The following is a 24752-nucleotide window of genomic DNA, read 5'->3' as shown; positions in this document are numbered from 1 at the left end:
GAACCACACTCAGTTCCCACAGGCCGCTCTCTGGGTGTGGCTTTCTTCATCACTGAACAAGTGAAACTGGTTTGAATCATCTCATTGTTGAAGAGAACTCCCATCCATCAGAATTGATCCTCATATAGTCTTGTTGTTGCTGTGTACAGTGATCTCATTACCCTTAGCATCAGTTCCTATAAGTCTGTCCAGGCCTCTCTGAAATCATCCTGCTGGTCATTTCTTACAGAACAATAATATTCCCTAATATTCATATACCACAATTTATTTAGCCATTCTCCAATTGATGGGCATCCACTCAGTTTCCAGTTTCTTGCCACTACACAAAGAGCTGCCACAAACATTTTGCACATGTGTGTCCCTTTCATTCTTTTATGATCTCTTTGGAATCTATATAAGTCCAGTAGAAACACTGCTGTATCAAAGGGTATGTACAGTTTGATAACTTTTTGAGCATAGTTCCAAATTGCTCTCCAGAATGGTTGGATTCATTCACCACTCCACCAACAATACATTAGTGTCCCAGTTTTTCCACATCCCCTCCAGTGTTTGTCATAATCTTTTCCTGTCATCTTAGCCAATTTGAGAAGTATGTAGTGGTATCTCAGAATTGTCTTAATTTGCACTTCTCTAATCAGTAGTGATCAGTAGCATCTTTTCATTTGACTTGAAATAGTTTCAATTTCTTCATCTGAAAATTGTCTGTTCATATCCTTTGACTATCAATTGGAGAATTTCTTGAATTCTTATGAATTTGAGTCAATTCTCTATATATTTTAGAAATGAGGCCTTTATCAGAACCTTTGAATGTAAAAATGTTTTCCCAATTTACTGCTTCCCTTCTAATCTTGTCTGCATTAGTTTTGCTTGTACAAAAAGTTAATATAATCAAAATTATCTATTTTGTGATCAATAATGATCTCTAGTTTTTCTTTGGTCACAGATTCCTTCCTGCTCCACAGATCTGAGAGGCAAACTATCCTTTGTTCTTCTAATTTCTTTATAATATCATTCTTTGTGTCTAGATCATGAACCCATTTCGATCTTATCTTGGTATATGGTGTTAGGTGTGGGAATATGCCTACTTTCTGCCATACTAATTTCCAGTTTTCCCAGCAGTTTTTGTCAAACAATGAATTCTTCTCCTAAAAGCTGGGGTGTGGTGTTTTTCTTCTTTAAAATATAATGGTTTTCTCTGGGAGCAGGTTTTTTGGGGAGGTTTTCTGGAGGCAGCCTTAGTTTCGGTTTAAAGTAATAATCACTCCAAATACAGCCAGCTGGTAAAATGCAAATGTTTATTTTCTCCTTCCTTGGGCCTGGGTAGCTTTCTTAGAGGTCTCAGCTTTCCTTGGTTCCAAGAGCTCTTGCAACTTGTCCTTTGCCTTTGCTTTCTTCTGACTCCAGCCAGCACAAAGGTGGAAGATGGAGTGAATCTGTCTTGCCTCCGAGAGAGGGCTTGTTCTGAACTGACTTACGCTCCCTTCTCAATCTTTTCAACTGAACTCTGCTGACTGAGCTCAGCTGTTTTTATGCTATCTCAAAGGTTGACTTCTCCTCTGAGAGTGGGATTCTGGGATCCTGGGATCCTGGGATCCTCTCAGAATGCTCTCTGGCCCTAAGAGCTTCTTGCTTATATGAGCTCTCTAAAGGTGTGAACACAAGCATTATTTCTATCAGTTCCACTTAGTACCTTGATTCTTCTGGCCCATAACATCTCCTTGTAAGATCAGGTCAATCATACTGAACCATGCTAAATTAGATAATTATTGTCTCTATCAACTCTAATGAGTTAACCTTTTGTAAGGATTCCAACACTGGGGTCTTTGGATTTGTCAAACACTAGATTGCTATAATCATTGACTGTTTTGTTTTGTGAATCTAACCATAACACTGATCAACTAGTCTATTTCTTAGCCAGTACCAAATGGTTTTGATAACCGCTGCTTTATAATATAGTTTTAGGTCTGGTACAGCTAGGCTATTTCATTTGTTTTTTTGTTTGTTTGTTTGTTTTTCATGAATTCCCTTGAAATTCTTGACCTTTTTGTTCTTCCAGATGGATTTTGTTATTATTTTTACTAGGTCAGTAAAATAGTTTGTTGGAAGTCTGATTGGTATAGCACTAAATAAGTAGATTCATTTAGGTAGTATTGTCATCTTTATTATATTCACTCGACCTATCCATGAGCACTTGATATTTTTCAGTTCTTTAAACTGCAACTTTATTTGTGTGGGAAGCATTTTGTAGTTTTGCACATATAGTACCCTACTTTCCCTTGGCAGACAGATTCCCAAATATTTTATCCTATTGACAGTTATTTTATTTTTTTTACATTATTTTATTTAATTTATTTTTTTTAATAACTTTTTATTGACAGAGCCCATGCCTGGGTAATTTTTTTGCAACACAATCCCTTGCACTCCCTTCTGTTCTGACTTTTCCCCTCCCTCTCTTCCCCCCTTCCCCCAAATGGCAAGCAGTCCTATACAAGTTAAATATGTCGCATTGTATCCTAGATACAATATATGTGTGCAGAACCAAACAGTTCTCTTGTTACACAGGAAGAATTGGATTCAGAAGGTAAAAATAACCTGGGAAGAAAGACAAAAATGCAAGCAGTTTACATTCTTTTCCCAGTGTTCTTTCTTTGGGTGTAGCTGCTTCTGTCCATCCTTGATCAATTGAAACTAAGTTAGATCTTCTCTTTTGACAGTTATTTTAAATGGAATTTCTCTTTTAATCTTTTGCTATTGGATTTTATTAGTGATATATAAGAATGTTAATGATTTATGTGGATTTATTTTGTATCCTGCCACTTTGCTAAAATTGTGGATTATTTTGAATAGTTTTTTAGTTGATTTTCTAAGGTTCTGTAAGTATATCATCATATCATCTGCAAAGAGTAATAATTTAGTTACCTCGTTACCTATTCTAATTCCTTTAATCTCTTTTTCTTCTCTTATTGCTAAAGCTAGCATTTCTAATACAAATTGAATAATAATTTGTGATAGTGATGTCTCTTTAGAGAGACCAAGATGGAGTTCTGAGGTGTCTCTGTGTTCTCAACATTTTCTACTTATTTCTTTTTAAGCAGGGCTTCCAGTAACTAAACCAACTGTGATTTCTCGTCTGGAGAGATATGAAGCCCCATGGCTATCAGGGGAAGAAGACCCCAGATGCATTTCTGAGGGTGAGTAATAACCAGGTGGGCAGAGAGTGCAGTCCCCCGAAAGCCAGCCTTGGACTGAAGGAGCCTCAGGGTTCTGAGTTCCAATCTGACCTCAGACACTTCCCAGCAGTGAGACCCTGGACAGGTCCCTTAACCTTGTGGGTCTCATCTGTGACATGATGTGGAGAAGGAAATGGTAAACTCCTCTGAGATATGAATCTCTGCCCAGAAATCCCTCAGAGGGGCTTACAAAGGATCAGATGCAGCTGAAAACCCCTGACCCAGAAACCTAGAGGCAGAGACTCATTGTCAGCAGGAGATTGACTGGGTTATTAGAGTGTGTTACCTTGAAATGTTGGACCTGGAGCTCTCTTTCAAGATCCATAGACCTGAGGAGAGGAGTTGTGATTGTCCTTCCTGGACTCCTCTTGTAAGCTCACCTTTTATGTCAAGAAATGGTTTTCTACTAAATCTGCCCTTGTATTTCTCCCTAGTCTCAGAAAAAGCTGTAATTCTTCTTGATGATGCCTAGCCTTCCACCCATATGCTGGGTTCTGTCCTTTATTTCCATAAGTATTTTCTATTCTTAAATCCTTAGATTATTTTTATCTTTGAAGAGGCTTTTCTGAGAGATAAAGGGAAATGTACTTTCATGTATAATTAAGCCTGACCTCTAGTTTAAAAATTGAAACCTTGGCCATATCTTATTGCCTGTTTTATCTTCCTTCCAATTTGTCTTACTATTTTCAGTAACAGATTTTATATAGATGCCATCTACACCTTCTATCCACTTCCTACTTTCCCTTTCCCACCTTTAATTATTAGTGTAGTCAGCTGTCTCTTTCTGTTGCTTCATGGAAAATTGTCTTTAAGATCACTTAATAATTATCTATCTATCTATCTATGTATATTAAAAAAATGACTTTTATAATAACCATAACTGATATTTGTAGCTTGTTTACTAATGTTTAACATTTGGGATGGATGCTTTTTGTATTATTCCCATTTTAGAATAAGACCTGTGAAAATCCATAACATAATTTCCCCATGGTCACCTAATAAGTGTCACAACTGAGACTCACAATTTGGCTTTCTATTTCCACAAATTTAGGGATTTTCTTGGTACAGGGAAACATAGAATAAGGTCCAAGGATTTGAAGTGTTACTAAATGTAAAGAGCACCAGCTTCATAATTAGCAGACTTGGGTTCAGGGCCTGCCTCTAACACTTACAAAGTGTGACATTGCGCAATTCACTTCATCTCTCAGTGGTCCTTTTCTATTGAGGCCTTGAGTCCTATCCAACACTTTGTGACCCTATTTGGGGTTTTCTTGGTGGAGCTCCTGGGATGGCCTATCATTTCCTTCTCTAGCTCATGTGACAGATGGGGAAACTGAGGCCAACAGGATTAAGTGCCTTGATCAGGCTCATTTAGCTTGAAAGTGCCTGAGACCAAATTGAATTGACGAAGATGCACTATGGCAGTAACACTTTACGTTGAATAGTCTCAACTGCTCTTAAGCTATGGCTTTGATAGAAGGTAGCAACCTTCTATAAGGAGTTTCTTTATCTAGAAATTGGTTATATGTATAAAATCACAGTTTCAGTCACTATTTTTTCTTCAGTGTTATCAGAGATTCATTTGAAATATAATACTTTGTGGTTTTAGAATTACTGTTTTTCTCTCTGAAAATTTAACTGTTTTTGAAGTCTTGGGCAGTTCTTTTACTTTCTCCTCACCTATTTTTGGGCTTCAGCTCCCTCTTGGTCATGTTTCTTCTACCTTGTCCATGTCAGTCATGGAGATGACTGAATTTCTTTTCCCCACAACATTGAGCACTGGGGACTGACACTTTTTTGTGTTACTTTCAGATTCCCCTTTTGAGAAAAGAGAATGTGAAACCAAGGTGCCAATTCAACAACTATGTATTACTAACAGCAAGACATCCAGAAGGAGAGTCATAAAGGATGATTTCTGCAAATCTAAATTGGGAGATACTTGGAATTATGACACTGGATTAGTAAGGCAGATAAACAACCCAGAAAGAAAGTCCATAAAGTTAATAGTTAAGCACAGCAAAACTTCATGTAGCAGAATTTCCATGCTGAAGAACCATTGTAAGTTTAATAAACACAAGAAGCTTTTCAGTTACCACTCAAAACTGAATCATTACCATATAGTGTGTTTTCAAGGAGAACCTCATAGAATTGATGAATGTGACAAAACCTTCCACATCAATTCATGCCTTAATGTACATGGAGGAATTCACCCTGGAGTGAAATCTCATAAATTTGGTGAATGTGGTAAGGCTTCCAACTACAATTCATACCTTGCTGTTCCACAGAAAAATCTTCAGGAAGAAAAGCCTATTAAACAATGTAATAATGATAGCAAAACTTTTAGCCTGAGGGGATATCTGTCTCAACATAAGAGAATTTCTATTGGAGAGAAATCCTATAAATGTAATGAATGTGAGAAAACTTTCAGCCTTAAGGAAACCTTTAATAGACACAAGAAAATTCATGCTGGAGTGAAACATTGTAAATGTAAAGAATGTGGAAAAGCTTATAGGGACAAGGCATCCTTTAATAGACGTGAGCGAATTTATACTGGAGAGAAACCCTATCAATGTAATGAATGTGGAAAAGCCTTCAGGTTGAAAAGATGCCTTGGTGTACATGGAGCAACTCATAGTGGGGAGAAGCCCTATAAATGTAATGAATGTGGAAAAGCCTTTACTCGGAAGGATCACCTTAATAATCATAAGAAAATTCATACTGGAGATAAACCATATATATGTAAACAATGTGGAAAAGCCTTCATGTTTAAGGGAGGCCTTCATGTACATGAGGTAATTCATACTGAACAAAAGCCCTATAAATGTAATACATGTGGAAAAGCCTTCAAACTTAAGGGAACCCTTGAGGTACATAAAAGAATTCATACTGGAGTAAAACCTTGTAAATGTAATGAATGTGGAAAAGCTTATAGGGACAAAGCATCCTTTAACAGACATGAGCGAATTCATACTGGAGAGAAACCCTATGAATGTAATGAATGTGGAAAAGCCTTCTTCCGGAAAGATCACCTTAATAGGCATAAGAAAATTCATACTGGAGATAAACCATATATATGTAAAGAATGTGAAAAAGCCTTCAGGTCTAAGAAAGGCCTTGAGGTCCATGAGGCAATTCATACTGGGGAGAAGCCTTATAAATGTAATATATGTGGAAAAGCCTTCACACGGAAGGATCACCTTACTTTGCATAAGAAAATTCATACTGGAGATAAACCATATATATGTAAACAATGTGGAAAAGCCTTCATTTTTAAGGGAAGCCTTCATATACATGAGGTAATCCATACTGGACAGAAGCCCTATAAATGTAATGCATGTGGAAAAGCCTTCAAACTTAAGGGAACCCTGAATATACATAACAGAATTCATACTGGAGAGAAACCCTATAAATGTAATGAATGTGACAAAGCCTTCAGGTCTAAGAAAGGACTTGAAGTACATGAGGCAAGTCATACTGGGGAGAAACCCTATAAATGTAATGAATGTGGAAAAGTCTTCACTCGGAAGGATCACCTTAAGAGGCATAAGAAAATTCATACTGGAGAGAAACCATATATATGTAATGAATGTGGAAATGCATTCCGGGAGAAAGGTCATCTTAATTCACATAAGAAAAGTCATAACTGACATGAAACTATATGTAGCTTAATAAACATAAGAAAACTCATACTGATGTGAAACTTTATACATGTCATGATATGAAAAAGCCTTCAAATGTAAGGGACACCTTAATTTATGTAAGAGATTTCATATTGGAGAGATACCCCAGGAATGTGAATAAGGTTTTAAATATATAGAAACTTTAAAAAATAAAGAAATTCATACTGGAGAGATATCCTTTGAATGTCCAATGTTGAAGCAGACTATAGCTGAAATCCAAACTTTGCATAATAAAAAAATGAAAAATAGAGAAAACTTTCTTGTACAGCTCAAACCTTAAGAAATATCAGATAATTCATCCTGGTGGGAAATCTAAATGTAAAGAACATAAGAAAGCTTTCAAGCAACAGGAACACTTTATTTTACATGAAAATAGTTTCACTGGCTTAAGCTAATATAATATAGTCAGTATTATGTAATAATTTAATACAGTCAGGAGTCATATTGAGCAATTGGTTTTGGGGGAACAATCTTATATAACTAGGGAACATGGAATAGTTGTCGGATAAGATCCAAGGAAGAGTAGTTTGAGATCTTGACACTTCTGAGCAAAGTTGTTTAGTCTCAAAAAGTTGAGCAGAGTTTAAATACAGTATAGATTACAAAGTAATTAAACTCAAGTTTCACATCATTTTATAGCAAATAAAACAAGTTCTGCTTTTTTCATTTTCCTTACAATGGGGACCAAATAAACTTGTTTAAAGTCCACATCATAAGTACTAGCTATTATCATAAATTTTCTAATTATTTTTATCTTCCTCTTAGTAATATTTTATTTTTTTCCAATTATATATTAAGATAATTTTCAACATTCATTTTTTCTATTCCCTTTCCTCTCCCCTTCTGAAGCAATTTGATATAGGTTATACATGTAGACATTTTAAACATATTCATATTGGTTGTGAGAGGGGAAAAAAAGGACCCAAACAAATGGGGGAAACTATGAAAAAGAAGAAAGGGGGGAAAAAAAGTGATAATATGCTTGGGTCTTCATTGAGTCTTCATAGATTTTATCCCAAATCTATTAGAATTCTTTTGAATCAATGCATTGCTGAGAAGACAAGTCCGTCTTAGTTGATGATCTGTACAATGTTGCTGTTATGTATTCTGGTTCTAGTTACTGAGCTTCAGTTCGTGTAGATCTTTCCAGGGTTTTTTGAAATTTATTCACTATTTCTTATAGAACAGAATAATCCATTACAGTCATTTATAACAATTGATTCAGCCATTCCCAAATTAATGGCCATCTTCTCAGGTTCTAATTTTTCTTATCATCACAAATAGCTGCTCTAAATATTTTTGTACACATAGTTCTTTTCCCTTTTCCAATAGAGTTTAAAATTGTCTTCTATAGTGGTTGAATCAGTTCATCTGAAAACTCCCTGTTTATATCCTTTGCCCATTTTATTAATTGTATAACCCAGTTCTTTGTATATTTGAGAGCCTTGCCAGTTGTTTCCCATTTTTTCCCCTTCTAATCTTGGTTGCATTGGTTCTGTTTATGCTAAACCTGTTTAATTTAGTAAAATCAAAATTTTCCATTTTATATCTCATAGTGCTCTCTGATACTTGCTTAGTGAACAAGTCTTCATTTTTTGATAATTCTGAAACATCAACTTTTCCTTTCTTTCCTGATTTTCTTAGATTATCACCCTTTGTGTTTAAATCATGTACCCATTTTGACCTTATCTTGGTATGCAGTGTAAGATTTTTGTCTTTATGTACTTTGTACCATATTGTTTTAAATTTTCCTAGATATTTTTGTCAAATAGTGAGTTCTTAACGCAAGGGCAGGAGTCTTGGAGTTCATCAAACCCTAGGTTACTAAGGTCATTTGCTATTTGAGTCTTGTGTTCTTAATGTATTCTGCTGATCCACCACTGTATTTCTTGGCCAGTACAGGATCTTATACTAAGAATGATAGTTTTGTCTTGTCATTGCCTATTCTGAGTCCATCAATATCCTTTTCTTTTATTGCTAGAGCTAACATTTCCAGTACAATAATTGTGATAATGGGTCTCCTTGCTTCACCCATGATCTGATTGGGAAGGCTTCTAACTTATTCCCGTTACCAATGATGTTGTCTGGTGCCTTTAGATAGATAGTACTTATTTTAAGGAAAACTCCATTTGTTCCTCTCTCCATTTAATAGGAATGGGTGTTGTATTTTGTCGTGGAGATAATCATAGGATTTCTCTTGGTTTTGTTATTGATAGGACTACTTCTGCTGCTAATTTTTTTAATCTTGAAGCAACCCTGAATTCGTGGTATAAACCCCATCTCATCTTAGTGTATTATCCTGGTGATAAATTTCTATAACCTTATTTCTTATGTTTTATTTAAAATTTTTGCATCAGGTTTCATTGGGGAAATTGGTCTATAATTTTCTTTCTCTGTTTTGGCTTTTCCTAGGTTAAGAATCTCTCTTGTCTTATAAAAGGAATTTGACAGGCTTCCTTCTTTGCCTGTTTTCCTAAATAATTTATATAGTATTTCAGTGAATTTGTCTTTAGTAGAGTTTTACTAGAATTCAGTTATAAATCCATCTGGGCTGAGAATTTTTTTAGGAAGTTTACAGATGGCTTGTTCAAATTTTCTTAAGTCTGACCTCTATTTAAAAAATCAAACCATTGCTTTATCCTGTTGCCTATTTTATCTGCTTCTGATTTATCCAATTCTTTACCCTGACAGATCATAAAAAGATGCCATCTACACTTTGTATCCACTTTCTACTTTCCCTATCCCGTCTTGTATTGGTTCAGTCAGCTTTCTATGTGCCTGGCTTCATGAAAAATTGTCTTTAAGGTCAAGACTGATGTTGATAATAACAGTGACTATTATCCCACCATCCCTTTATGTTTTACCAGACTTTGGGATGTGCTGTGTGTGTATTATCCCCCTTTTACAGAGAAGAGCGGTGAAAATCCATAGTATACCTCACCCCGGGTCATCTGCCTTTTAATTGTCACAACTGATGCCCTAACCTTGGTTTTCTCTGAGGAAGAGAAGAAGGGGGAGTTTCAAGTTGTGGCTGTCTTCTCTGCCTTATCCTCTGGGTGTCACTATCCCTGTTAGGAGAGAGAAAATAAAACTTTACACATCCCAGGAAGAGTTGTCCTCCTACAAGGTTGTTGCTTGCCCTTCATTCCTGAAGATGAATTATCTCAGGGAGGGGATACCCTGACAGGAAAATAAATTAGACCTGAGTGAGGGAAGGCTGTGCAAGATAACCAGCCTCCCTTTGTTCTCCAGAACCATCTGGGTCCAGGGGCCAGATAACAGTTTTGGACAATTGGAAATAGCCCTGGACACAGGAAGAGACCTTAAGTTATCTTTAATCAGTCTCTGTTTGCCTGAGAGAATACCCGTTCAGTGATTAAGGCTGGTAAGGGCAGAGCACCAGTCTGGTGATCAGAAGAACTGGGGTAAAACCTGGCTCTCTGACTTACTGTCTTCCTCACTTAGAGCTTCCTCATTTGTAAAATTACAGGCTTGAATCAGACAAAGGCATCTTAACTTTTTTTCCCCCAACTCCCTCCACCAAGGCCTGTAGCTAAGAGTCCATCAGCAGGGTCTCTTAACCCTTTTTGGGATGCAGAGCTTTGCTTTGCAAAAGTCAATTATTTTCTAAACATTAATAGAAATTTGGTTTCTAGTTTTTCTGGTTTTGATTGTTTTCCATATTTTATGTTTTATTTCACTAATTATATTATTTAAATAGTTGGGAAATTTTTTCTTCTCTTTTCAATACAGGATTTATCCATTCAAATATGTTATATTTAAAATTTTGGGAAACATTGATTTGGTGGATATAAAATGTTAATTGGGTGTAAATTGGAACACTAGGCTATAATTTTGAAGGGACCTTTGATGTGGTTCGTTTTTGTTTTGTTTTGTTTTTTCCCTTGAGGCAATTGGGGTTAAGTGACTTGCCCAGGCTCACCCAGCTAGTAAGTGTTAAGTATCTAAGGCCAGATTTGAGCTTGGGTCCTCCTGACTTCAGAGCTGGGGTTCTATCCTCTGCACCACTTAGCTGCTCCCCTTTGACATGGTTCTAATCAAGGCTATTCCATTAGTTTGAAATTTAAATTTAAATCAATGCTACATTGAATGAGATTAGTAGGAAAAAAATCAATTCTATGGCAAGATAATGCATGATTTGATACTTTCAGGTAGTGGATTTCTGGATACAATCATCATAGATCATTAGTGTAAGGCAGAATGGTTGTCAGAGTAAATTAGATACAAAGGAATTTTCCTTAGAACTTCCTCTTTGCGTGTGGACATTCCCTTCCTCAATTAAAAGGATTGGCTGAAGGCAGATGAGACCACATCAAAAATACTTCATATATGGCTGAATCAGTTCCTGGTGTTGTGTCCAAGGAATAGCGTTCATATCTAATTCTGTGACTTTCTAGGTGTGGGAAGCTGGAGTGTGTGATTCCTGCTCTGCTCTCTTTAGTGTTTTCACCTGAGAAATGAAGTTTAGGCAGGGTTAGGTTCAAGACACTTTCTTCCAAATTTGTGGGCCTCTGGGCTTACTGCGGATTGACTTTTTCAGGAACCTTATGGCTCCTAAAATGTGTGAGGTTTCACTGCTTGCATCCTACTTCTTTATAAGGATACTTTTTATGACTCTTTTGTTTTGTTTGTAACAAGCCAGCTAGGAACTCCTGCCTTGGCACTGGTTAGAGTGCCAGTAGTCAGAAAGCTTGATCATCCTGAGTCTGTATTTGGCTTTAAACATTTCCTAGCTGTGGTTCCCTTGGCAAGTCACTTTTTTTTTTTTAAGATTTATTTAATAATAACTTTATATTGCCAGAATCCATGCCAGGGTAATTTTTTTTACAACATTATCCCTTGCACTCATTTCTGTTCCGATTTTTCCCCTCCCTCCCTCCACCCCCTCCCCTAGATGGCAAGCAGTCCTATATATATTAGATATGTTACAGTATATCCTAGATACAATATATGTTTGCAGAACCGAACAGTTCTCTTGTTGCACAGGGAGAATTGGATTCAGAAGGTAAAAATAACCCGGGAAGAAAAACAAAAATGCAGATAGTTCACATTCGTTTCCCAGTGTTCTTTCTTTGGGTGTAGCTGCTTCTGTCCATCATTTATCAATTGAAACTCAATTAGGTCTCTTTGTCAAAGAAATCCACTTCCATCAGAATACATCCTCATACAATATCGTTGTCGAAGTGTATAATGATCTCCTGGTTCTGCTCATTTCACTTAGCATCAGTTCATGTAGGTCTTGCCAGTCCTCTCTGTATTCATCCTGCTGGTCATTCCTTACAGAACAATAATATTCCATAACGTTCATATACCACAATTTACCCAGCCATTCTCCAATTGATGGGCATCCATTCATTTTCCAGTTTCTAGCCACTACAAACAGGGCTCCTTGGCAAGTCACTTTAACCTGCTTTACCTCAATTTCCTCACCTGTCAAATGTATAGAAAAAGAAATAGCAAACCACTTCAATGTTTTTGCCAGGAAAACCCCAAATGGGGTCATAGTCACACATGACTGGATGGCAAAAAACAAAATCCATTTTAGCAGCCCTTTTCTCAGCTCTGAAGGAGATGATCTGTACTGGAAATTCTGTGTTTTTTAGTACTAAGGTTCTGTATATGTTCTTAGTTTGTTGGGATAGATTTTGTATAGACTTGTTCCCTGGAACTGATATGGCTTACTTTGAATAAAGATCCATGTGTTAGAGAAGAGAATGTTTATTTCCATTTCTTAAAAAAAGTTTTATTTGTGCCTTTGTTTGCCACCTTACATTCCACAAATCAGCCAGGTGAGTAGTGAAAAACTTTTCAGAAGGGAATTGACCTTAGCCTTGGGAGAAAAAGTCATTCTCATTCTCTCTCTGGGCAGAACTGGCCTTGCAGAAGAGCAGTATGGCACCAAGTCTCTCTTTAATGTACATTATTTCAGACATGGAACAACCATGAGAAGACATTTATCATAGATTACAAATTATGCATTTATTATGTGAATAAACAAGAGGGAAAGTAAGTTCTCTATGATAAAGTCAGAGCAGCAATTCCTAGTTTGACATACACATGTGACAAATTTACAAGGACTTTCTTAGTCAAAAGGTAGATTTGTTTAGAAGAAGAAAATAAACACCAGGTGTGATAAATATGAAATAAATTTGGGAGAACAATAGGGTTACTAAGGAAAGAAGTTTAGAAGAAGCAATTTAAAAAATAAGACATGACATATGAATATACCACTGACTGGCAGGTTAAATCCATAGAAGAGTTTAGCAGACTAACCACAGTTAATTATACTTTGGAGAAAAAGAGCATTAAAGGGAAAACCCTAGGAGAAAGGAGATAGAGACTACTTCAAAGCAGACTTAGTCTTGAAGCAAAGATCATCATTATGAACTTGTCTTTCACAGGGGAAATATAATATCAGGGATTTCTTAGGGGAGGAGGGGAAGTAAAGGAGGGAATAGGGATGTGAACTGAGATGTGGAGACTACCTAGAAGATACTGAAGAGATGTGAGGAAGAAGCAACTCCTGAGAAACCCTAGGGTTACCTGGCCTTGGGAGTGCCACAAAGAGTGCTGGCTGTCAAGAGAACAACAATCTGCTCTTCAGTAAGCCTTTGAGTTCCATGATGGGAACTGCTTTACCCCTACTACTCTTCACTTGTACCTCTACCAGATCTTTCTTTTTCCTGTAAAATTGTCTATTTCTGGCTCTTTGCTAAAATTCCCTTAGAAATTAACCCTCTGTCAAACAGCTAATGGAGACTAATTGAATGTGCAAATTTTTTTACCAAACCTGAAACATGACTTAGGGATCCTAATCTTGTTGGGGTGTCTTCTGCCTCAACATAACAAGGGCAGTCAGGGAAAGCCTAGTATCTTAAATTTGCTAATCAAGCAGTGTGGCTACTTTGTGATTACTTTAGCTATGGCAAAAAGACAGGGAAACCAAGTTCCCAGAATGAGTGTTTTAGCATTTCCAGAGAAAAGGAGAGAATAAGCTAGTTTCAGAATTCACATCAGTTTTATTAACTTCCTCTTCTACTTGCTGACATCTCCCCTTCCATGCCAGCTAGAATTTCCCTACAGCTTATATATAAGGAGAGAAAAGATTTGGAGATAAAGAAAGAATACAGCATGGAAAAGTATATAAGTAAAAACACTAGAGATTGCCATTCTCAACAGATCTATCAAGGTGAGAGGAACTTAGCACCCTAAAAGAGCTGGTTAGCTGTAAGGGGTTTGAGAAACATAGTGGAATTAGGGGAGATACCATGTGTCATGGGGGAAGGGGAAGAAAAAGGGGAAAGACACCCCCAGGCAGAGTGCTGTGTTGGACTGACCTAAAGGAAGGCAGCAGCCATGGGAGGGCCCCTAAAGTAGGTTTTTAATGGGAACCTTTCATTTCACCTTAAGGCCATGATTGGGATTTCTGACAGGGCATGGCAAGGTGAGATGGCTCTAGACCTCTACAGAGGATGGATCTCTGGGGTGTGACATAACTTGGATTTCAGACTGGTCTCCTTTCCCAGAGGGTGGGACCATGGAGCTAAACTGATCTTCTAGCCTGCCACAAGGATTAATTTTTGTCTCCTCGGCTAACCACACCCAACATTGAAGACTTCATCATTTAATACTCCACCATCCAGCCCTCCAATCCTAGGGGAAGTGAGAGAGATAACACATTTAGTTTTAGCAAAAAAAATTGGACTATCTGTCATTTCCTTCTTGAGCTCACTTTACAGATGAGGAAACTGAGGCAAACAGGATGAAATGAATTGTGCAGGGTCATATCTAGAAAGTGTTTGAAGCCAGATTTGAGCTCAGGAAAATAAGTCTTCCTGACTTCTGACAAGGCAACTTAAAAGAGTAGGAATGTGAGGACGTTACTAGAATTCTCACATTATTAGGGTTATTTAAAAGAGTGCTAGGTAATAGGTAATATTATATTGATATTAACCATATTTCTGTTACCACCCATACAATCCGTGCCTAATGACTGATTGTTGGGGCAGCTAGATGGTGCAGTGGAGAGAGCACCAGCCCTGAAGTCAGGAGAAATTGAGTTCAAATCTGGTCTCAGACACTTAACACTAACTAGTGCAATCCTAGATAAGTCACTTAATTCCAGTTGCGTCAGCCAAAAGAAAAAAAAAAGTATGGTTGTTGATTACATCTGACTCCATCTTTTTCCTGGCCTGCTATGACAGACAAGTGTGTGTGTGTGTGTGTGTGTGTGTGTGTGTGTGTGTGTAGCAGAGATAAGGTGAAGAACTGAACTTTCAAGGACATTTAACTTCCTCTTCTATATTTTTAGTTTCTCCAGGTCTTTGTGACTTACATGGGTATGTTAAGTGGTAGCCAAAATGTACTTAGATTTTAGACATATGTATTTAACCTCGAATGATGACATTTATCGCTGTTCAAGTTATTAACATCTGGACAATTAGTTGCCTGATGTATGTTCCTCGGGAACTAGGGAATCTGCTGTTTTGGGCAGGAATAACATCCAATTAAGGGGTGAGGGGGCACCTATCTCTTAATGTTCTCCAACTCATGATGTAATTCTTTGTAACTAAAACGTATAAAAACTGTACACCTTATCCCCTTCTTTAGCCCTTCTACGGTGAGCTTTCTCTCTTTCCCTCCTCACGGTGGAATTGCTCATTCTCATGAGAATTTATTAAATAAACAAACTTTTCTGCTTTTTACTTCGAGAGGTCTCTGAATAGTCATTTTTGAATAGGATTTTCTATCCCTCACACAAGTAACACACATATGAAGAAGTTGGGCAGAGGCCCGGCCTCTGAGATCCCCTCCAGCTCAGGAACTGATCTAGGTCACTCCCGTTAATGCTCTTGGCAGGTAAAAGCACTGTTCACATGCGCGCTAGGATTTGGGCTGTCTAGGAGCTGAGCATCCTATGACGTCACTCTTCCCCACTGAGCGCTAGAACCCGGACGCTGAGATTCTAGAACACCAGAAATTTCTGCGGATGAATTGAGTCTTTATTTTGCAAATATTTTCAAATCACTTCTCAGTGTCTAGTCTTATCTCTTTCTCCACTTTCTGGCAGGGACCATCTAGGTTAGCCTCCTGGCACTCCATCGCTACCTCCGCTACCTAGCCCCAGCAGCTGTTGCTTAATCCAAGTCAGTTTAAACTCAGGTGCGCCTTCCCCGAGACTACGTTTCCCAGAAGCGAGGAGAAGACTCTGGGATCCCACCGATGCTAGCAAGGGCCACGCTTCCTCTGAGCAGGCGCCGTTGGGGAAATGTTTATTTTCGTCCTGTTCTGCTTTGGTGGAAATTGGGGAAAGTTGCGATCTGTGGACTGCAGGACTCTGGCTTAGGGCGGCCCAGGTGGAGAGACGGTTTCCGAAGCTGGGGGAGGTAGAAATAAATCCCAAGGGCTCTGAGTTCTAATTCTACCTCCAGGCTATCTGCCTGCGTGATCCGAGTTAGAACCTGGAGCCCCACTATGTACCTGAGGGCTAGCCGCAGCTTGCTTGTTTTCAGTACCAAACAACCTGCCAGCCAGGAAGATGTAAATAAGTAGACAATAAGCATTGATTTAGAGCCTGTGGAAAAAGCAAAAAGAGGCCCCGCCCTCTAGGGGCTGAGTACTGGGGCAGATAGCTGTGACACCTCATTGAGTTAAGGCTTGTTTAAAAAAGCCCAAGCGGGCGAAGGGGAAGTGGGGTGGCGCATAGATTTGGAGTCAGGAGGGATGTAGGTTCAAAGGTCCTCTTTGACCCTTTTTTGTGAGCATGAATGATAATAGCTAACCCTTTATTAAGACCTTAAAAGGTGGGAGTTCAGATTTACGTTCCAGGTGTGTAGATTAATGGGAATGGGATAAAGGGGAAGGGGGAGAGGAAGGAGAGATCACTGGGTGGGGGAGGATAAGGAATAGCCCCGCAAGTGAAGGACACCAGGAGCAGTTAGCCGGAATGGGGAAGAAGAGACTTTTCAGCGACATTGTAACAAAGAGCGGACTAGAGTTTACTAGAAAACCACAAGGGAGGGCTTGGGATCCTTGTTCTCTGACAAACTGAGTGATTCCATCAGGAGAGAGATGTAGCTTATGTGTTAGCCCAGGTAGTATTGTTTTAGATGCGTGTATATTTCTGAGTAAATGAGTGAGTATATGATACAAGTTATGCTGACTGTGGAAGAATTATCTGCTGCTCTATAAGCCATGTAGCCTTAATTCAATGATGGGAACTACCCCACCCCTACCATTGCTCAGTTGTACCTCTAAGCCATAAAATTAGCATATCAGTGACTTCTTTCCAATAAAATTATCTTCTTGATTTTGACTCTTTGCTCAATTCTCTTGGAACTTTAGCCAGCTTCAGTTGGCGTTATAACTATAATACATCTTTGCCCCTTAAGTTGAAGACTGAGTTAATGAATTCTTTCCCCATAGCTGAGATGAAGTCTTGGGGATCCTGATATTGTTGGAGTATCTTCTGCCTCAACATGTTAAGTAAATGTGTTTGTGTATTTTGTTGTAAATATGTGAGTATGATTGTATGGCCGAACCTGCTCACTATAGGATTTACTTAACAGCCTGAATGAATCCTGATCGTGGGTGAGGAGTGAAGGAGAGGAATCAAGAGGACTTTCAAACAGGAGTCTGTTTATTCAAAATTTTCTCAGCTTTGAATACCCTAATATCCTTACATAACTACAGTTCACTGCACATGCACTAACTATAGAATTCTGCCCATCAGGGACCACATAAACAACTTGCTATTCTGTGCAGGTGTTTCCTTGCCACATTAGTATAACTCTGCTTTAATTACAATATAGGTAGTCTCACCCTCTTCTTTTTTTTTTTTTTTTTTTTTTTAAATTTTTTATTTAATAATTACATTATATTGACACTCGTTTCTGTTCCGATTTTTTTCCCCCTCCCTCCCTCCACCCCCTCCCTAGATGGCAAGCAGTCCTTTATATGTTGGATATGTTGCAGTATATCCTAGATACAATATATGTTTGCAGAACCGAACAGTTCTCTTGTTGCGTAGGGAGAATTGGACTCAGAAGGTATAAATAATCCGGGAAGAAAAACAAAAATGCAGATAGTTTACATTCGTTTCCCAGTGTTCTTTCTTTGGGTGTAGCTGCTTTTGTCCGTCATTTATCAATTGAAACTCAGGTCTCTTTGTCAGAGAAATCCACTTCCATCAAAATATGTCCTCATACAATATCGTTGTCGAAGTGTATAATGATCTCCTGGTTCTGCTCATTTCACTTAGCATCAGTTCATGTAAGTCTCTCCAGTCCTCTCTGTATTCATCCTACTGGTCATTTCTTACAGAACAATAATATTCCATAACATTCATATACCACAATTTACCCAGCCATTCTCCAATTGATGGGCATCCATTCATTTTCCAGTTTCTAGCCACTACAAACAGGGCTGCTACAAACATTTTGGCACATACAGGTCCCTTTCCCTTCTTTAGTATTTCTTTGGGATATAAGCCCAATAGAAACACTGCTGGATCAAAGGGTATGCACAATTTGATAATTTTTTGGGCATAATTCCAGATTGCTCTCCAGAATGTTTGGATTCGTTCACAACTCCACCAACAATGCATTAGTGTCCCAGTTTTCCCGCATCCCCTCCAACATTCATCATTATTTTTTCCTGTCATCTTAGCCAATCTGACAGGTGTGTAGTGGTATCTCAGAGTTGTCTTAATTTGCATTTCTCTGATCAATAATGATTTGGAACACTCTTTCATATGAGTGGTAATAGTTTCAATCTCATCCTCTGAAAATTGTCTGTTCATATCCTTTGACCATTTATCAATTGGAGAATGGCTTGATTTCTTATAAATTTGAGTCAGTTCTCTATATATTTTGGAAATGAGGCCTTTATCAGAACCTTTAACTGTCAAGATGTTTTCCCAGTTTGTTGCTTCCCTTCTAATCTTGTTTGCATTAGTTTTATTTGTACAAAAGCTTTTTAATTTGATGTAATCGAAATTTTCTATTCTGTGATCAGTAATGGTCTCTAGTTCATCTTTGGTCACAAATTTCTTTCTCCTCCACAAGTCTGAGAGATAAACTATTCTGTGTTCCTCTAATTTATTTATAGTCTCGTTCTTTATGCCTAGGTCATAGACCCATTTTGATCTTATCTTGGTATATGGTGTTAAGTGTGGGTCCATGCCTAATTTCTGCCATACTAATTTCCAATTATCCCAGCAGTTTTTATCAAATAATGAATTCTTTTCCCAGAAGTTAGGGGCTTTGGGTTTGTCAAACACTAGATTGCTATAATTGACTATTCTGTCTTGTGAGCCTAGCCTTTTCCACTGATCCACTAATCTATTTCTTAGCCAATACCAAATGGTTTTGGTGACTGCTGCTTTATAATATAATTTTAGATCAGGTACAGCTAGGCCACCTTCATTTGATTTTTTTTTCATTAATTCCCTTGAGATTCTCGACTTTTTATTGTTCCATATGAATTTTGTTGTTATTTTTTCTAGATCAATAAAATATTTTCTTGGAAGTCTGATTGGTATAGCACTAAATAAATAGATTAGTTTAGGGAGTATTGTCATCTTTATTATGTTCGCTCGGCCGATCCAAGAGCACTTAATATTTTTCCAATTATTTAAGTCTGACTTTATTTGTGTGGAGACTTTTTTATAATTTTGCTCATATAATTCCTGACTTTCCTTTGGTAGATAGATTCCCAAATATTTTATGGTATCAACAGTTATTCTGAATGGAATTTCTCTTTGTATCTCTTGCTGTTGGGTTTTGTTGGTGATGTATAAAAATGCTGAGGATTTATGAGGATTTATTTTGTAGCCAGCTACTTTGCTAAAATTATGAATTATTTCCAATAGCTTTTTGGTAGAATCTCTGGGGTTCTCTAGGTATACCATCATATCATCTGCAAAGAGTGATAGTTTGGTTTCCTCATTGCCTACTCTAATTCCTTTTATATCTTTCTCGACTCTTATTGCCGAGGCTAGTGTTTCTAATACGATATTAAATAATAATGGTGATAGTGGGCAACCTGGCTTAGGGCGGCCCAGGTGGAGAGACGGTTTCCGAAGCTGGGGGAGGTAGAAATAAATCCCAAGGGCTCTGAGTTCTAATTCTACCTCCAGGCTATCTGCCTGCGTGATCCGAGTTAGAACCTGGAGCCCCACTATGTACCTGAGGGCTAGCCGCAGCTTGCTTGTTTTCAGTACCAAACAACCTGCCAGCCAGGAAGATGTAAATAAGTAGACAATAAGCATTGATTTAGAGCCTGTGGAAAAAGCAAAAAGAGGCCCCGCCCTCTAGGGGCTGAGTACTGGGGCAGATAGCTGTGACACCTCATTGAGGTAAGGCTTGTTTAAAAAAGCCCAAGCGGGCGAAGGGGAAGTGGGGTGACGCATAGATTTGGAGTCAGGAGGGATGTAGGTTCAAAGGTCCTCTTTGACCCTTTTTTGTGAGCATGAATGATAGTAGCTAACTCTTTATTAAGAACTTAAAAGGTGGGAGTTCAGATTTACGTTCCAGGTGTGTAGATTAATGGGAATGGGATAAAGGGGAAGGGGGAGAGGAAGGAGAGATCACTGGGTGGGGGGGGATAAGGAATAGCCCCCGCAAGTGAAGGACACCAGGAGCAGTTAGCCGGAATGGGGAAGAAGAGACTTTTCAGCGACATTGTAACAAAGAGCGGACTAGAGTTTACTAAAAAACCACAAGGGAGGGCTTGGGATCCTTGTTCTCTGACAAACTGAGTGATTCCATCAGGAGAGAGATGTAGCTTATGTGTTAGCCCAGGTAGTATTGTTTTAGATGCGTGTATATTTCTGAGTAAATGAGTGAGTATATGATACAAGTTATGCTGACTGTGGAAGAATTATCTGCTGCTCTATAAGCCATGTAGCCTTAATTCAATGATGGGAACTACCCCACCCCTACCATTGCTCAGTTGTACCTCTAAGCCATAAAATTAGCATATCAGTGACTTCTTTCCAATAAAATTATCTTCTTGATTTTGGCTCTTTGCTCAATTCTCTTGGAACTTTAGCCAGCTTCAGTTGGAGTTATAATTATAATACATCTTTGCCCCTTAAGTTGAAGACTGAGTTAATGAATTCTTTCCCCATAGCTGAGATGAAGTCTTGGGGATCCTGATATTGTTGGAGTATCTTCTGCTTCAACATGTGAAGTAAATGTGTTTGTGTATTTTGTTGTAAATACGTGAGTATGATTGTATGGCCGAACCTGCTCACTATAGGATTTACTTAACAGCCTGAATGAATCCTGATCGTGGGTGAGGAGCGAAGGAGAGGAATCAAGAGGACTTTCAAACAGGAGTCTGTTTATTCAAAATTTTCTCAGCTTTGAATACCCTAATATCCTTACATAACTACAGTTCACTGCACATGCACTAACTATAGAATTCTGCCCATCAGGGACCACATAAACAACTTGCTATTCTGTGCAGGTGTTTCCTTGCCACATTAGTATAACTCTGCTTTAATTACAATATAGGTAGTCTCACCCTCTTGACTTCTCAGGAAGGCCAAGTGGCCCCTAGGGGTGATGGGAAGTCAAACCAGCCATGTAAGCAGGCATCCATTGGACTAAAGGGTCTTATATCTCACACCGACTTCTATGGCCCACTACGCTTGTAGGTTTATAAAAGTGTGTTTATATATACACACATATGTAGGAGGGTATGGATATGTGGCTATGTATATATGTGTGTCAGTATACATCTGTATATAGATAGATGTATATGTTGGGGTATGGATTGATTATATATGTGTTTATACATGTAGGTTATGTCATGTGTATATGTATATATATAGATGCAAATGGCTATGTGTGTTTGTGTATGTAGGTGTATATATAGAGAGAGTGTGCTTTTGTGTATGAACATGTGTACATATACATGTCTACTTAATTGTAGCTGCTTGGGGGAAGTAAGAAGGATGAAAGGAGAAAAAAGAATAAAGTAAAAAGTGTACTGTAGGGAACAAAAGAATAAACAAGGAAGCAAAGAAAACATGGACATTCGTGAATATGTCTATTATTATTATATATGGTTTCTTGAAATGGAAATTTATTGTTACATATTTTGAATCCTCCCTAATATTCTTCTGGGCACATGACAAAAGTTCTTCTATTTTCTATTTTTTCCCATTTATTTTCTTTTTTTATATATCATATTTAGTTTTAAATATTTTTTTAAAAGACCAAAAAGGTTTTGTAAAGCATTCAATATGGTTATCTCAATTAAATCTCACAACAGCCTTGAGAAGTAGATGCCATTGTTATGTCCATTTTCCCAATAAACTAAAGGGGAATTGCTAGAAACTATGATTATCCTCAAGTTACAGTTGGAGAAACTGAGGCATACAGGTAGAATGACTTGTCCAGGGCCATACAGCCAGTTAATTCTTTGTGTATCATGATGCTGAACATAAAAGGAGTTAGCCGGGTGGTGATCCTTTCTAAACTTGGATACAGCTGACTGATCCTCAGTGCTCTGTATCAAGGAGCCTTGCCAACCTGGCAGGATTCAGCTGTGATGTGTGTCCATCTAAAAGGAGGAAAGAGAACTGTTCTTGGAAAGGATACGAATAGATAATGGAAAAGTCCTGTCCACCACCAGGCTTCTGGGGATAATCTCCAGCTATCCTTCAAGGCTTGGCCTGGATAAGTTCAGAATCAGATCAGCAACAGGTCTTGAGGTCTTGAGGTTTTGATAAAAAGAATTCTGAGATTTTGTCCCAGGTCATAGAGAAATGATGATCTGCTCCTGGAGAGGGATGAATCACCCCAACCAATGAAATGATGGCAAGTTTGAAAAAATATATAGATGTGTATGTGGGTACCTACATCCCTACTGATCTTTTACTATCCTAAAATACTTAACACCTTGAGATCTGGAGAGGAGCTTTGTTGTGGAGTAGTGTCACTTGTATCAAGCTCATGCTGAGGCTTTTTTTTAGCAAAGGTACTGGAGTCCTTTTCAGCTCATTTTATAGATGAGGAAGCGGAGGCAAAAACAGTTGAGTGACTTACTCAAGATCATCTAGCTATTGTCTGGGGCTGAATTTGAACTCATAACTTCTCTTTGCTCATTTTTTATTCTTTCTCTTTTACTTTTCTCTCTTTTCTATTTTTCAAAGGTATTTGTCAGTTATATGTGTGTGAGTATATATAATTACGTATCTCAGTATAACTAGAGTTTTTCTTTACTGATTATCTTCCTTAGATAATCAATTCAGTACTTGAAAAAATGGGCATTTGTGTGTCCTGGTATTCAGGTTTAAATGTGAGATTTCTGAAGCTGATGTGGGATTGTCCCCGCACCTTTTGGTAAAATCTGATCAGTCTGAAATCTTGCTCTGCTGGTAACGACTAGTGGTACTAGTAACAGGTCAGCCCTGGGAAGCAAAAGTGTATTGTAAGATAACTCTTACATCTTTCTAGGGAGACAAGACTTGGAAAAGATCAGAATCTCAAAAAAAAAAAAAAAAAAAAAACCAATGAAAAAGGTTGGACCATGATCTTCAAGAGAAAGGTAACAATACAGACATGTCAATGGGAATAAGGAGAGAGGAACAAACTTTGTCCAGGCTAACTTGTCTCCCAGTACTCCTCTTGCATCACAGTCTATCTTCTGGATGTGTCCCAAGTGTAACATATGCAAAAGAAAGCTCACCTTCCTCCACAATCCCCCACCTGGCATTCCTCCAGACTTCCTGTTTCTTTGCAGAGTGCCATCATTCTTCCAGTCACTTTGTTCACGATCTTAGAATCATCCCCATCTCCTTTAGCATATTGTCCATTCTTTGTCCAAGGCTTCTTGCTTCTGCCTTCATGGTCTTTCTTTCTTCTTCTTCTTTTTTTAATTTAATTTTATTTTTCCTCACTTATATGTGAAAACAATTTTTAACAGTTGTTGGTTTTTAAATTTTGAGTTTCACATTTTATTCCTCCCTCCCTCTTTTCCTCCCTCAAGATATACTAAGCAATCTGAGATAGAGATACATCTATACACACACATATATTATACATGTATAGTCATGTAAAGCATTTAGTCATTTTGTGAAAGAAAACTCATATAAGGAAGGAAAGAGGCAAGGAAAAAAGTGAGAGAAAGCAAGTGAAAAACAGTATTTTTGGCCTGCATTCATATACCATTCTTTCCATGGAGTTGGATAGCATTTTTCATCAACATTGTATTGCTAAGAATAGCATCATCAGTCAATCACACTGAGCTCCTATTACTATGTACAATGTTCTGGTTCTGCTCACTTCACTTCACTTTTCTTTTCTTTTTTTTTTAAATTATAGCTTTTTAGTGACAGTTACAATTTTCCCCCTCCCTTCCTCCACACCCTCCCGGGAGGGGCAGGCAGTCTTATACATGTTAAATATGTTAAAGTATATCCTAGATACAATATATGTGTGCAGATCTTTACAGTTCTCTTGTTGCACAAGAAAAATTGGATTCGGAAGATAAAAATAACATGAGAAGAAAAACAAAAATGCCAGGCAGTCCACATTCATTTCCCAGTGTTTCTTCTCTGGGTGTAGCTGATTCTGTCCATCGTTGATCAATTAGAACTGAATTAGATCTTCTCTTTGTCTAAGATATCCACTTCCATCAGACTACATCCTCATACAGTATTGTTGTTGATCACTTCACTTTTCACAATTCATGTGAGTTTTCCAGGTTTCTCTGAAATCATCTTGCTCCTCATTTCTCAGAGCCCAGTAGTATTCCATGACAATCATGTACCACAACATGTTCAACTGTTCCCTAGTTGATGGGCATC

The 24752-nt window shown here is 38.0% G+C and overlaps 1 protein-coding gene across 9 annotated transcripts in view; it reads left to right on the top strand.

Moving 5' to 3' along the window:
- The window catches only part of LOC127547583 (zinc finger protein 260-like), a 203983-nt gene that overhangs the window by 60554 nt on the left and 118677 nt on the right, over positions 1 to 24752 (top strand). For 3 of the 9 annotated variants that reach the window (XM_051974485.1, XM_051974484.1, XM_051974489.1), the window contains exons 3-4: positions 3093 to 3191; positions 5043 to 7085. The exons of 2 other annotated variants lie outside the window; for them this stretch is intronic. In XM_051974485.1, the coding sequence (XP_051830445.1) occupies positions 3093 to 3191; positions 5043 to 6877 (1934 nt within the window). In that variant the 3' untranslated portion in view covers positions 6878 to 7085. Of the gene's footprint in view, positions 1 to 3092; positions 3192 to 5042; positions 7086 to 24752 lie in introns of those variants that run through there. 4 more of the 9 variants (XR_007950202.1, XM_051974490.1, XM_051974486.1 and 1 more) reach the window with 3 other exon arrangements.

This window comes from Antechinus flavipes, chromosome 2 (assembly GCF_016432865.1).
Source record: "Antechinus flavipes isolate AdamAnt ecotype Samford, QLD, Australia chromosome 2, AdamAnt_v2, whole genome shotgun sequence".
In the NCBI taxonomy this organism is placed as follows: domain Eukaryota; kingdom Metazoa; phylum Chordata; class Mammalia; order Dasyuromorphia; family Dasyuridae; genus Antechinus; species Antechinus flavipes.
This window is presented reverse-complemented; position numbering and strand designations above follow the sequence as displayed.